The 16126-nt window shown below is 36.1% G+C and overlaps 2 protein-coding genes across 2 annotated transcripts in view; both read right to left on the reverse strand.

The window, feature by feature from the left end:
• Positions 1-1218: 1218 nt before the first annotated feature.
• LOC113540983 (leucine-rich repeat-containing protein 36) lies at positions 1219-7142 on the reverse strand. The gene is made up of 9 exons (XM_026937708.3): positions 6924-7142; positions 6714-6790; positions 6245-6628; positions 5353-5516; positions 3794-3947; positions 2195-2469; positions 2016-2106; positions 1805-1922; positions 1219-1575 (listed from the first exon to the last, which is right to left on the reverse strand). Exons 1-9 carry the CDS (start codon positions 6986-6988, stop codon positions 1503-1505), a joined length of 1401 nt encoding a protein of 466 aa, XP_026793509.3. The 5' UTR covers positions 6989-7142; the 3' UTR covers positions 1219-1502.
• A 3063-nt stretch (positions 7143-10205) lies between these two features.
• The window catches only part of tppp3 (tubulin polymerization-promoting protein family member 3), a 6660-nt gene continuing 739 nt past the window's right edge, over positions 10206-16126 (reverse strand). The window contains exons 2-4 of the mRNA XM_026937390.3: positions 13337-13534; positions 12648-12801; positions 10206-11980 (exon numbers count right to left, since the gene is read on the reverse strand). Of these exons, the coding sequence (XP_026793191.1) occupies positions 11789-11980; positions 12648-12801; positions 13337-13524 (534 nt within the window). The 5' untranslated portion in view covers positions 13525-13534 and the 3' untranslated portion in view covers positions 10206-11788. The remainder of the gene's footprint in view (positions 11981-12647; positions 12802-13336; positions 13535-16126) is intronic.

Raw genomic sequence — 16126 nt, forward strand, 5'->3', positions numbered from 1 at the left:
CTTGTAAAACAGCAATACTTCTGAAATGTGATATCACTGAAGATGCAACTGGCGCAGAGACCAAAGGCTTGCCTTAAAGGGAAGTTGTTTACCATATATGGTGATTTGGGGGTGTTTTTTATGCAAATGAGTGTGGCCGTGCATGGGCACATCACTGTACAATGTGTGGGATTGTTTCAATGACCACTGCTTGATGATATTCTTGTATGTACTGGCAGCTCTTACGCACAAATTTAGAGCTAGTTCTATGCATGCTTTGATAAATGAGCCCCCAGGTCTCTAACAGTTAAGTAAGTGGTTCTGACATATGTATATATTTGACATATGTATATATATATTTTTTTGCTTCTTTTTTGCTCCCCAGCCCCAAAACCTGCCCATGTTCACAAAGCATTCTGGACCAGAAGGCAGCTTTCTCAAATGGGTTTTCTCAGCCACTTAATAAACTTCTGCTGTGACCATGGCTTAAATAATTTTTTACCATGTTTTACGTATTTTTCAGAAAGTCTGAACTCGGATTTACATAATTTTCATGCACCTAAGTGGGAAAAACATGAACATCTCCTTGAAAGCATGTGTTTTGTTAGTAACAAACTAGCCAGCTAACATTAGTGTTCATGAGTTTATGATGTATTTACTTTCTCGGACAGCAAATGGTCAGTGTTAAAGATTTAACCACGTAATGTGTCCATGTTGATTGATTTAAAGTAAATATTATATAAACTCTTTTAAAGTAGCGAAGTGATTTTATTTACTGTTGATGGTGTAAGCGGCCATGTTGATATGACATCATATGCTGAATTGGGGGTTCAAGAGACCTTCCTGACTCTCAGAGAAGGAATTCTGATTTGAGGGGACTTTTCTTAGTTTTTTCCTAATCAGAGGTCAGAAATTCCTTGTTACAAGCTTTAGTCAAACATGCCATTAGACTCGGGTGTATGAGGGAAGGTTTTGCTGATCAGTGGCACCATCTGCTGGTGGTCTAACGTTAAGTATTTTACTATTTGAATGTGTATGTATGATATGTTTGGTCATGGTATCCATATTTCTTGTGTGCATACAGAAAATACACATTCATAGAAATGGTCACATAATTATGTTCTATCATAGATCGGTTTATCAAAGAGGTCTGCTCTGTTGTAGGGTTGTAAATGGAACCTTCATTAACCTTACATGAACACTTCAGGGGGCTAAATGTAGTTTTTTATGTGTGTGTGTTTGTTTTTAAGAGAACAGGTTATTGTTTTATTGTTTATCGTAAAAGTGGTTATTCTGCGTTAATGCAGATGGACTCACACCGTGAGATGATTAATATATTTATACTCGCAGAGGGATTAGAGAACAGTGGCATCTTTACCATTTTAAACCTTACATTTAAACGTATCATTTAGGCATGTGACATACTATAACAACAAAAAATAAATACATTTAAAGTTCAGCCTTGAACACATACACAATAAAATATACAAACTGTTCATTATACCACTATTGATTCAATAGATTTATAATGTTTTACTGCTTTTGCTGGTTCTTTTGATCAAATACTGTAGCAATTCATTACGGGATACAGAGGATCTAGGGAAAAAAACATATTTTTATTTCCTGATGAAGTAATATACCATTGTATAAATACCATTTCTATTACCTTGTCAAAGGATTAGGTTAAACAAGTGATTTTTGGATTTATAGGCCTAGATTTTCATTCAAGCCAAATTTTACTTGGATCTACAATTAAACAATGATAAAATGATTAAATATGACTAATATTTATAAACTGGTATAGATTAATGTTACAAGACGTTACCTGTGATTGTCCTGTAGAAGATGCACTGTACGTTCCAGCTGCTTTAAGAGTTTGTCTTGTTGTTGAAGAACTTGTGTTTCTCTGTCCAGATGTACCCCCAAGTCCAACAGTGTAGTGTCTTAACACACACGCACACACACACACACACACACAGTATATAGCTCATGGTAGGTCTACATGTTCACATGTTCTACCTTGTGTAAATGCTCACCACTTTCCAAACATGTCTTTATTTTCATTTTCTCTGCTCGCAAAATGAAGTTCTCTTTTAAAGCTGAGATCAGTCTTGTCTTCAATGATTCCTTCAACACACAAGTATTTAAAGTTTATTTGGAAACATAGAAAGTAAGACTTAAATTTTTTTATTAAAAAAAAAAGCAATACAAAGACCTGTTCACGCTGAGTTTTGGCAAGTTGTCTCTTCAGTTGTCTAACCTCGGAGACATCAAATGCTGATCGGTGTTCTCCACAGCTTTTCCACTCCTCATTTCCACCCAGTTCATTCCCCAGTCTGCGCTTTACCTGCCTTGATTTCTCCACATCCCACCATTCTCTGCTCTCCTGCTTTTCTTTCTGCTCATCCTTACTTCCTCTTATATTCTTGTCCTCAGGTTGGGATGGTGGAACAGGGTTAGTCAGAGGTAACAGAAGGAGGATGGCTTTCGCTGTGAGCAACCATACAAGTTTTTGGCAATTATTTTAGAATTAAAATGATTTAAACATAATTTAGTATATAGGTTAATACAGTTTTAAAAAACTTTTTTTCTCAGCCAACATGTGTCACATGTGGACATGGGTAGTATTACAGCATGAGTTTCAAAGTTGTCATATTCTCAGTTATTTATTTAACAGCATCCAAAACATATCTTAACATTTTGTACATCACCAACATAAGCTTAGCATGTAGCTTAGAAGGCATGTTCCATGTCTAAAGGTTTCCTGGAACCATGTCATTCATTAATCTCATATGTATTTGCTTTATTGGGGTGTTTATCATTTATGTGAGTTTTTCCACCATTTTGAATGGCACCAGACTGGCATTATTCACTTCAGGGGGTTTAGGGGGTATTTGAACATATTCTAAATATTCTACCAATTCATAATTTAATAACTAGTCTCCACCTTCTGCATCATATGTCACTAATTGTCATCCTATTTGAAATTGTGAGGTTACTGTTATAATCCAAAACCATGATATGGGCTATATGTTTATCATATCATGAATTTTTCATACTGTTCTTCCCCTTGTCCAACACACTTCTATCTCTAAAATTCAGATGCTGTTGAATGATAAATTACGGAGCTGAACTCTAAAGGTTGTTAAAACTCCAACAATATGACTGGTCTTATCTTATCAACTATGGCCATACGTTTGTGGACACGTAACCATAACACTCATATGCTTGTTGAACATTTCATTCCAGATTTATCCTCCCTTTGCTGTTATAAAATACCTCCACTCTTCTGGGAAGGCTTTCAACTAGATTTTGGAACGTAGCTGTGGGGATTTGCTCATTCAGACAGAAGAGCATTAGTGAGGTCAGGCACTGATGTTAGGCGAGGAAGCCTGGGGTGCAGTCAGTGTTCCAGTTCATCCCAAATGTGTTCAGTGGGGTTGAGGTCAGGGCTCTGTGCAGGCCGCTTGAGTTCTTCCACTCCAACCTCAGCAAACCTTGTCTTCATGGAGCTTGCTTTGTGCACAGGGTCATTGTCATGCTGGAACAGGTTTGGGCTCCTTAGTTCCAGTGAAGGGAAATTGTAATGCTACAGCATACAAAGACATTTTATATAATTTTGCTTCTAACTTTGTGGCAGCAGTTTGGGGAAGAACCACATATGGGTGTGATGGTCAGGTGTCCGTACACTTTTGGCCATATAGTGTATGGTAATCATCTTGGAGACCAAGATTACTCAAATTTAAAAAGAAAAAAAAAAAAACTTTATAGGCTTTGCATATCTCCTATTGCTCACTTTGTACTGGATGCATACCCATAAAGTTAGGATTGAGATGGAGAGAGAATTGTCCATTCCAGTGCTCATCCACCAGGTCCAGCAGAGTTTTCAGCACAGCACACACATCAGGGCCACAGGGCTGGACAGCTGGACCAGGCAAAGAGCTTCTCTGGGCTTCTGGAAAGATCACCTGAAGACGTACAGTATCAAGCACCACTCTATATGCAGGTGAGATTTTTGGTAACACTTTACAGAAGGGCAGTGATCATGAGGCTATATGATTCCTACTGTATATAAGCCCTTCAGGACATCCGGCATAAACCTACATAGACATTTATAAGGGCTTATTCCAAAGACATCACTTGTCATCTAAACTGCAAAAGCTTTTATCAGTTTTGATGGTGTCTACATAGTACTTGTGTTGACAAAAGCTTGTTATAATAGTTTGAGTTGAATTAATTTGACCAGTATGTGTGAAGTATCTTCTGAAAGTGCTCACTAATAAACCTCTCAAAAAGCCTTGTCATGCCACCATTGTGTCTCTGAACTACAAGGTCAGTTGTTATTACATTCTAATATAAGTCAGCTCCGAAAGTGACATAACTCAAGCTTATGTCTACAAAAATATGACTTTCAGCTTGATGTTTAAACTGATAGATGTAGTCTTTGTGACAATTGACATCTTTTGGAAAATGTTTATCTAGGCTGATGTCAGTTGTTGTGAGAGACTTATGCGGGTGTCATGTGGTATATCCTTATGAACACTACCCTTAAATAAACTGCTTTTTTTTTTTAATTCTCTATCAGTTGAATAGGTCATTTTTTCCACAAAATCTCATCCCTGCTCAAAACAAGAAAAAAAAAACTTTCTACTGGTTCTTAGTGGTTTTGTAATCGTGATGGTATTTTGTGATAAAGGATCTTAATGGATTTTATGACTTGGCTCTTAATGGATCTTAATGGTTTTTGATGACTTTCTAACAGGATTCTTTATGACCGTAATGGACTTTTTTGATATTCAGATTTATAATTATGCTTAGAATATCTGCAAGAAAACTGATATATAGCTTCCATGCTTATCTAGATAGGGATAGCAAATATTCTGTTAGGATCCAGCAATTTGAGTCATCATACACCAAATATATCCTAGACCTGAAACAAGAATGAATGGGCTTAATGAGTGGAAGCCATTAACTTCATGATAGGGAAATGTTTAAGTGGAAACTCTTTGGCCAATTTCTGTTAGGAAGTGAAACAGTATTTCACTTTTTGCAGCAGTGACAAATGACAGCAAAATTCTTTCCATATGAAGAGGATGGGTTCCCTTTTGAGTCCGGTTCCTCATGTCATCTCAGGGAATTTTTCTTGCCACAGTGGCTTCTGGCTTGCTCATTAGGAATAAATTTAAACCTATTTTTGGATTTCTGTAAAGTGGCTTTGTGACAATGTCCATTGTTAAAATTGCTACATAAACAAATTGGTAATTCCTTCAATTCAGTTTTAATCTTGTGGTCTAAATTAGGGGGACTGAGAAGTCACAGAGAATACTCAGACTGTATATAAAATGTATAATCTAGTCGATGAAAAAAGCCAACCTGTTCCTTGGTTTTCAGCTGTTGTTTAGGTGTCGGCTGGATCTCCTGTTTGTATGCCTGTAATAAGGAATTCATGCAGAGTCTATGTATTGGTGATCTTTCTTCTTGTCTCATCTCAAAAAATTGTATGGCAGCATCAGGTAGGTGGGTCGCTTCATACAAGTCTATGGAATAACAATATGGATATATTTACTCAGGTTATAGGAACACTCCACTCTGAAACACTTTAAATATGTTGTATGTATATTGAAATATTTGTGAGGTGTTAGCAATTCTGGTGCTAATTGGGTAGTGCTGTATTTTTCCTATTCTTGTGAGAAGTTAGAGGTTTGTCTTGCTGACATCACAGACTTGCTAACACAGTTAATGGCATTTAATGGGAGAAAAAAATGTAAACAATCTCAAGTATAAGGGATAACAATCAGGATTCACTGTTAGCTCCGAAAAACAAAGGAGTAAGAGCTTCTTTTCTCAGTCAACATTTCCATGTCATATGAACAAGAAATTCAGTGTAGAAGTAGCAGAGACAGCAAACATTGGACGGAAAGTTCCAGAATGCAATGCAGCTATACAATGCAGCTGCAGCAGAGACTCGGCTCGGCTAGATAGCAAGTTACAAGATGAAGAGCATGTTGGAGCCAAAGTTTTAGCCAAAGTGAAAACAGACCAAAAACCAAAAATGTGAACTCAGAATTTCTTTATGAAATAAATCTTGGATGCGATTGAACACTAGAAACATTAATATGCCAGTTCTTCAGGGTGGATTTCTCCTTTAAATGCTTGCATTAGAAACGTTTCATATTGCCATTATAAGATTTTAAAAGACATTTTATGATACAATTTATAAGGCTTTCTATAAAATTAATGTAAAACGAGCACAATACTTGCATACCCCTAGTAAGGCGGAGCAGTCTGTCAGTATGTGATTCCAGCTCTGTGTCTGTTTCAGCCAAAGGGTGATTCATTGAGGTCCGTGACAACACAACATCCCTAAAATTCACGTCCCAGGGTTTATTGGTTCCTTCTGTAGGCTCAGAGTCCAAATTTAAAGATCTGATCTCTGGTGTGTGCCATGTAGGACTGAGTACTGACTGCTGATCAGTTCTCCATGATAAAGGAGATGCTTTTTGTTTTAAAGTCCTACAGGAAGGCCTTATCTTTAGAATGCTGTTTGAATATTCCTGTCGAAAACTCACTCTGAGATCTTCTGATCGCGGAGGAGGAGAGGAAGAGGAACGCAGGACAGAGTGAGAAGGACCAGGAGATGATTCTTCATCTGAAAGATTCAAAATGACAGTGTTATTGCTTAATCATTTGTAGTTATTATTTTGTTTGAACTTTGCATTTTCTGCATCTCTTACATTCATCAAGGTTGGAGTTGTGCGATTTCATAACACCAAATGCCCTTAACTCCTTATCTTCAGATACCAGAGTGTTGCTATTCAACGGTAAATAATACACATGATACAATTATGTATTTACATGCAATAATTAATCATTCAAAATATTGATATTAATATATTTTAATAATTAAGTATAGTTAGGTATCATATCTGGTGTATAGTGCTCACCTCATAAGATCCTGTTGATCGCTTTGCGTTTTCTTTTTCTCTTTCACCGCTTTCCCAGAACTCATCCCTCACTCATTAATGAATCATCTTGTACAAGCTTTTCACTTTTTTACAGTTCTAAATCTGATTAATTTTTGGAATATTTTTTTTGCAACACGTGAAAGATTTTGGGAAGGTTCACTGAAAGTGGTGAAGGCAGAAATGATTCTCTTTGTAGCTATAGAGACACACAGACTTGGTCCAATAACGTTACAGCTGAAAGCACGGAGACTTTAAAGGTCAAGTATCACCATAGCAGCATAATGTAGCAACATTTAAAAGCAGAGCTGGTCATCCATTACAGCTCATCAGTCAGAAGTCTTTTCCAGTTCCTCACAACATGTCACATAGCTAAAGTAATGACTTCTGATGACCTCATTGTTCAGATTTCTGTAACTGTTATGATGATGATGAAAAGCATCTGCAAATTACAGTCAACACTAGTATAATTGTAAGTCTTATTTCTTATTGAAGTGGGTAGAGGGATTGTCTCTCCAGTCTCCACGATTGTGGAGAAAGAATTCAGGTTACAATGGAGTTTGTAAAACTTCTTTATTATCAGCCAAACAACAAGAAAGTAGCTTAGCTCATTTCACACCCTACATTCACCATGTCCTTCTAAATAACTAAAAGCTTAACTCTAGAAACACATATATCTGGAACCAAGTGTTCAGGGACTAATAAACATTCCTCTTAGAAAAATAAAAACAATACATTTATATCATTCAACAGTATGTAGTATATAAAAACTTGAATCTTTCTATATGGTTAATACCAGATTAAAATCTAATTTAAAAAAAAGACCTTAAAATCTAGTTATTTAATGCTACTTATAAATGTAGTATTAAGTGTTTATGGTCAGAAAATGATTGCATAACTTCTTACCTTAACAAATTGTCATCCATTTAAAAAAAATAATAATAATAATAATAATAATATTAAGAATTAGTGTTGCCATTGACTTTTTGACAGTTACTATGTAACCTACATCTCAATACAAAACCTACTATTAAACAGATAAAAAGTTATACAAGTTGGTTTTGACTTGTTTGTGACAGAAGAATTATGGTTTGCATTCACAAATTATATTTAAATTTAAACAGGTTGCATCTATAGTTTGCACTCAGAACCAGATCTTTTGCACATAAGTTCACTGACTGAATTTGGGAGTGAATTTGCTTCCAAAATTAATTTTACAACTGCAAAATTGTTTGAATTCAGACAACCACTTTGCTTTTCAATCTTGTGCCCACTGTTTCCTGGATATGCTTCAGCACCACCCATGTCTCTGACCAGGATAAGGCAGTTACTGAAGATGAATGAATGAATTACCTAAATTACTAAAGAAAAACTGGAAGTAGAGGTGTACGCAAGACAGGTTTTTTTTTTAAATCCCAATCCCGTCCGCTCCCACAGTCATTACTTTTGTTTGTAACTGTTCATAATATTTTTTAATACTGTTTCCCAAAATACAAGAAAATTAGTAATTTAAACCACAGCAATGCTAGCCAGGATTAAGCAGAATAAACCAAGGATGAACGTGTCCTTTTTTGGTCTGCAAGCTTCATATCTGATCACCTACACAAAAGTAAAAACTGCCCGCTCATAACATTTTTTTTAGTCCTTATCCACATGTAAATATTTTAACTGGAAACTGGGAGTTTTGTATAATTAAGATTTTTACAAAGACATATTTGGAAATCAGGTCTATTTTTAGGGCCTTATGATAAGAAAATTTAAAAATGAGATGTTCTGAATGCCTGAGGGGTGAAGTAAGGCAACAGAGGCGAGTTTGATCATAGCTTTTAGTATGACTAGTATACTGCATTTCATTGCCTCTATACTCGAACTCTCAAAATAACAATAAAGTTGAACCTAACCTAACCTAAATATGTCTAATGGATGTGAAAGATAATAGTTAGTGCTTTTCTTGTCTGTATATTCTCATTTAATAACTAAAGCAATATGACTCCAGTCTTTGTGTGGTAATATACAGCACTTCCACATCCTAATTCAAGACTGCAAACTAAGTTTGACAAGCAATTCATCAGGCAATTTATTATAAACTGAGGAAGCAGCAGCACAGCTCGTCTAAGGAAGGGCTGAAGGAATTCATCAAGTCGTGGCTTCAGGCAAAAAGGGGCCACATTTGAACAGATCCTGCATGAGATATGGTTTTGATTAAAGACTTCCAAGGAGATGTCCAAACAAACGTTGCCATGAACCAGCGTGTTTAGTTACAAACACACGAGGCAGACGAGAAGTGCTGGAGCCAGGTGCCGAGCTGTTATTTTGTGTACGTTTCTGCTGCCATGGCAATAGGAGGACCCACATCGGCATCCTGTTCCTCTCAAACAGCAGTGCAGGGGCGGTGGACACTTCACATCAGTCTGTCCACTGTCCACATAAATGAGTGGCTTGGGCCTGGCTGTGTGTGGGTCTGGATGAGACAGGACATTAGGATCTTTTTTTCTAATCCAAGCTTGACATTTCCAGCCACACACACACACACCACAAATAGTTATTAAAACAGGCTTACGTGGTTGACCACAGAGAAGAAACTGCATGGTATGTCAATGCCAGGCTACCAGGAATGGTACAAAATGTGCACGGACTTTATAATTATGCTATGCAAACATTTAAACCTTTTTTTTTTTTTTTTTTGCATATTCTGATCTACATTTTGAGTTGCTATTATGTGCAATATTTGCTTCAGTGCATGAATCAAATTAATACATTGCGATATGTTCATTTGTTATGGGTTTTTTTTTTTAAATTGTAACATACCAAAAATATTTGTCATTTTTATATTCAGCATGAAGAGGAGAAATTGTTGAAGTATAGAATAATATACCATATAAGAAATAGAAAAACAGCCTAAAATGTATTTTACACACAAAAAAGTATTTTATACAACTCTAACTTTTAATCTCGACACAACAACATTAATCATAGGACCAAACTCGAAAGAAAATGTAAAAGTCATTCTTTAAATATCTGAAACATAGATGTTCAGTATAATATAATGATGGCACATTATTTTATTCTTTGTCCAGAAATATGTTTACAGCTACATGATAGTATTCTAATTTATTCTAACTAGGATGAACTATTTATGTCAAAAAAGAACATCTCCTGAAGTTTGTTGTTTATCATCAGGTTTATAGTTCATACGCATCCATTAAAGTGCAACAGAGAAGGCAGGCCTGCATATTTTATACTTAAAGACCAGAGAAGACATGATGAGATTATAATTAAACCAGCTGTAACTTTAATGTACACCTCTAGCACTGTTGTCTGTAAACATATAGTGACTAATAGTGGTGAAAGGAAGGTCATCCTCACTAGAGCCTTTGCTCTATTTTTCATCAAAATTCAGACCTCAATAATCAGGAAAATGTCCTAGTCATGAAGTTTCTCTGTCATTTGGCAGAGGTATGAACTGTGTCTCTGTGGTCAAACAAAACTGTCTGAACAGAATTTTACATTTGCATCACATCAAAACTCCACTGAAAAATGAATAATGGTTGATAATTTCGCATTAATCTATGTACAGTACACTCTTTAAGGATACTTCAAGGGATTCTTTGGATATTTAAGGGTTCTTAGCTTCTTATAAAGGAACCAAACAATCCTTAAGGGTATTATGATTTAACCTTTTTTGTCAAAGATTGTATAGTATAACAAGATTCCTCAGCAGTGGCATAGCTAGTTTTGGGTTTGAAACCCCCTGAATTATTTTATTACAGTTCCAAATGCTTGTTATGTTAAACACATGCTAACACACAAACAGTGCAGCTAATTACATACATGCCGTATAACGCAGTAACTGTGCTACAATGACGTTCATAAAAGGTCAACGAAGTTACCTCCATATTTAACCACCCCAGATGTCAAATGAATGCATTACTTCTTTGTTTAATAACATTTTATAAGCTACCAGCTACTATGGTGAGAAACTGGATTATGCATTTTTTCCGTTTCTGTTTGAAAGCCTCTAGCCAGCTATCTACACTCTGAGCGAAGGGATGTCAAGGTGACAGGTGAAGTCTGGTTATATCTGGTTTTATAAGGTAAAACTTCTTTTTTTTTTCATTCATTACTATCGTAAAACTGTTATAAGGGTATTTTATTTACTATATTTATTAATCTTATTCATTTGGCAAGATTGGTAGATTGCCATTGGATGATTCTACTACTGCCTCCCATCCATGTCACAGTATGTTATCAATTAAATTGCATGCAGTCATTTTATTTAGCATATGTCCTCATTCCCCATAATGAGTTCCTGGCTACGCCACTGCTCACTAGTTTCCAATTTGTCTGTAATCATTTTTCATATATAGAAGTCTGCATTTAAATGGCTTATTTTTCTTTACTGCTTGAGTTCTATTCCAAGAAATAAAAAGAACTCAGAAATGAAAACAGTTACAATTAATGAATGAAAAATTCATCATCCAGTGCTTCGTGACCAGGCGGATCACCTTCATTAACAGGAAAAACCTAAAATTGGGAAAATCAAAATGAAAAAAAAAATTCACTTTAATTAGTTTTACTTTGGTATGAACGAAATTAGCCAGATTTAGAAAGATGTGTTAACATTTGAAGACATATTGTGCAGTAACATCTTAAAACAACAGAACAGTAACATTGATGTAACTAAATAACTGCATCCGGAGATCCCAGACACAGCTGTTTACATAATTTCCTGACATTCACTGGCTTCCACCATGACAAAGTTCAGGTCTGCCTTTGGTCCAGATGTAAGTGCTGATGGAAATGGAGCTCTTCCCGATTCCTCACGTGTTCCACTAGCCTAGCAACCTTCACTTGGTTTTGGTCTTCTCATCATAAGTCCCTGCATTCTTGTATGCTGCTACATAGCCAGTGTTCTCTACGATCTCCTCACGTCCGCTTTTTCCTTTGCCTTTGCCACTCTCGTCAAAGCGCTCCTTGTGAGAGCCTGTGTACTTGGAAGTGTCTGTTAGTCTGTCCACTGCTCCGCCCTTCGCCACTTTCTGAAAAACAAGTACAACACATGATAATCTTAGAGGACATGACAAATTACTGTATATCATGTTGCATAATGCTGGATGTCCAAAAACACACTGAGAACTAAAAGGAGTCTTATTCTGCATCCTGCCAGGTTTGGGTGTGTGAGATGTCGTATATTGGCTAAGAGGTTATATCATTGAAAACAACTCTTCATGAACTCTTGCTCGCTAAGCTAAATGTAAATACAAGTGACATAAGCTAGTCAATCATCACTTAGCATACAGAAAGAACTGGGAATAGTAAAGCCTAAACGGAATTATTATGCATAACACAATATGGGAGTAATACTGACAGGAGTGGCGGTTATAAGACACATCACAAGTTTATATTTCTATAGTGACAATTAATTCACATGGATTTATATGGCAGAAACTCCACATAGTCTAAACCTAATATAAAACAAAATAAAACGTACTGTTATTTAATAAATGGATAATTATGGCTGGTTTTATGCTCATTCATCTTCAAACTTCATTTTCAATCAACGTCTTCAAATGTGCATATTCACCTTCAAACATTCATATGTAGCAGCTTGGGCTACAAGCTTATTTATTCATTGCTGTCTTCAAAATTGTCATATACATGTATGTACTTATTTTATATGTGCAAGGGTCCAATTAGTTGCCTCACCGTTACACCAACATTGGTAGGTTCCTTGCCCTCGATCAGCTTGTGTATGGCCTGCAATGCTTCTTCCTTGCTTTGACCTTTGAACTTCTTCAGGGCCAGGTCTTCCAGAGCTTTCTGAAACTCCTCATAAGTGATCACCCGAGATGTTTTTGCCCTAAAGTCCCATGCACAATATATAACTGTCATGTTTCAAATATATTTTCATTGAGGTAGGACAAAATCTAATATTGGATTTCAAGTGAAATGTTTGTTGCTCCATGATAATGATTAGAATTTAATACATGGTTCATAAGCTTTAGAAGGTTCATCAAGGATTCCTTGGATGGCTAATGGTTCTAGCTTTCTAAAGGAGTTCCACTTGAAGGAAATCCTCTGTTGTAGGAGTCTACATAGAATATTTAATGGTTTCCCCAAGGAAGAAGTAGAAGAACCTTTAGGGTGCTAAAGGTGCTAAAGGTCACACCCATTAATCTTTTTTTTTTTTTTAGAGTATACTTATTTAATATGTTTTTCTTTTCTATTAACTACATTTACAACAATGCATTTATAATTACGACATACAAACAAGAACATATGATTTTAAATTTACTTCCTGTTTACTATATTACTATCTTCTTAAATACTGTATAAAATATATCAAAAGTTATGGTATGACAGCAACTTTTCCTGAATTTTCTGTATCAACTCACTTGACTTTAGTGAAGACAATATCTACATCGGTGGACGTGACGTTTTTGCCGTCAATAACTTTGCAGTCCTTACAGAGTTTGGCCCAGTTTTTGCCGTTCATCTCCTTCCCTGTCGCTTTGGTGTCTCCATGGACAGCAAACTTCTTAAAGGCACTTAGCAGCTGGTCCATGTCTGTGCTCTCTGCCATCCTGCCTATGCTGGAGGAAGGAAAACCATAATTTGATTTTTAAAAGGGCAAACATGAGTTTTACATTGAAACCTTAACTAACATAATTATTATAATTCAGTATTCTGCTGTGGTTACAAAGCAGCCGAGAAGCTGAGCTGCTTTGTTTGTGACAAGAAGATCAAATCCTAGGACTATCTATCAGTGACTTGATACCAACATGATACCAAAGATTCATTCATTTTTTATATATAATTGTATTTTATTAAAACTGGAAATGTATTAAACGTGCAAATCAAATGACAGAGTTGACTATCTTAATGTAAGTAATGTGGCTTACTATATTTAGACAAAGATCCTGCTTAGACACTGTGTTCATTTTCAACTTCATTTTTATATTTCCCAAATCATGGATTTTGTGGAATGTTTTTTTTTTCATTTGTATCAGGACAAAGCCAACATACAGATGCACTATTAGAGTAATATACATTCTTTAATTCCTTTGAGCTCATGTTATATCACATAAAAAATAGGATCTCGTGTTCTAGCTTCCTAAAAGGACTTTACATGGAGCCTTCTGTCAATGAGAAACACTGTGTTTTACATAGAACCTTTAGGGTTCTACATGTAGGGGTCTACAGATAACTTTTCCCCAGTTGCCAAACAGAAGAACCCTTTAGACTGTATGAAATGAAGGATGATGGACATTAGCAAAGAATGGAGTAGAGATGAGGCTACTATAAGGCGTGTGTTAGTTAAATCCTAGACTGCCCTAAGTTCCTCAGTGGTTCCCTAGATGGTTCATGGTTCTGGCCTTCTAAAGGGGTTCTATTGAATGTTTTCTGTATGGATTGTATCGATTTACATAAAACCTTAAATAGTTCCCTAAAAGCAACAAACCAAAGTACCTGTCTCGTTCTCTCACCCTCATGTGTGATTTTCTCACCAGCAAATTTGATCATTTTTCTTACACAAGCCTTGTCTTATCCTATGATCGCTCATCTTCTTCGTCTCATTTTGCCATTTGTAGACAGATGCATATTTAAAACAAAAGAATATTTTTTAACCAGCCATTCGATTGAATTAAAGTTCAACTTGTGGATCTTAATGAGCTAAATCAAAATCAACATCAATTTAACTGAAGATCTATTTCTATAACCCAAGAGAAGTAAATCCTAATTGTGGGAAGCAGTAGAAGTGTGTAAGGAGATCTCTTTAAGTGATCCTGTGAGCCCTGACCGGAGTGTGTTACTGTGGAATCTTTCAAATGGATGTCAGAAGTTTGGCAGGGGACAGCTCTTCACAGAGCTGATGAAGGGACAATGTGGTGGGTGGGCTTGGCCTGACTTCAACACACAGCCTCCACGACCATCTGTAGTTTGTTTTTAGCTCTAACACTGAAAAACACATGCACATAGGCACGTACACAATCGTTTATGCAAACATTGATGCAGATTTAAAAACTGTAAAGCTGGTCGTTTCATTCGGAGCCGCTCTGAATTAGTGGCTGTGTATTCAGTTTTAACACGTCCCTTATTTAGCAAGAGCAGGATAGCAGGGTTGCTTTGTACAGGTTAGGATCGATTTGATCTCCCTAGTGTGATGTCTCTAAATATAAAAGTGACCACTAATCTGTGTGTTACTGCTTTTGCAAGAATAGTGAAATATACCCCATACCACACACACACACGTACACACACACATCCACAGCCAAAGAGAGTCCCTCAGTCTGACTCTACTGCTTGTCCACTCTCAGGAAGTGTCCATGGAAACCTTTACATAAACCTGGGAAACACCTACACACACAGACACACACACACACATACACACACACCTTTGTCTTGCTGTCCTTGAGTGCACCTTCCCTTCCATTCCATCCCTTCCACAATAATTATTAATGCAGCTGCTACATCTAAAACTAACCTTAACCTTAACCTCACTAAAATCTTTTAGATTTTTAAATAAAGAAAAAAATTCCTTGTGGGACCAGCCAAATGTCCCCACAAGGTTAAACCCATCAGATATTCGGATTCATGTGGGAATATCTGGCTCATCCCCATGAAATTTCTTTTATTAATTTTTTTTTTTCAGCCATATAAAATTGCATGTGTGTAATTATGTGTGTGTGTGTGTGTGTGTGGACATGTTTTTAATTACTTTATGTCCCCATAAAGTAATAAAAACATGTCCACACTTACAACATACCTTTACATAAGACTTTTACTTCATGCCATTTCACATGATGTCTGTCACATAATACAATATATTATATATTAATATTGGCAAAATATTTGCAATTAAAATATATGTTAAAATATTCCTTGCAGACTGCACCTCATCATTTCATACAAAAAAAAAAATTACAAAAATACAAAAGTATAAATGCAAACTGGAACCCTATACATGACCTCAACCTTTACAAGCTTTCATGCAAATTGAATCATGTGAACCATTCTGAATTTGGAAACGTGACAGGATTTTTTTAACTGTTAAAAGGGGCTAACTTGTCAGATATTACATATTTAAACCCTATCCTTTCATGACTAAATGAGGTGGAACTGCACTAGCGTGTAGTAAAAGTATGACAGCACTTAATCACACACTGTTTCACTTCAGTGCACCT

Source organism: Pangasianodon hypophthalmus, chromosome 25, assembly GCF_027358585.1.
Source record: "Pangasianodon hypophthalmus isolate fPanHyp1 chromosome 25, fPanHyp1.pri, whole genome shotgun sequence".
Taxonomy (NCBI): Eukaryota; Metazoa; Chordata; class Actinopteri; order Siluriformes; family Pangasiidae; genus Pangasianodon; species Pangasianodon hypophthalmus.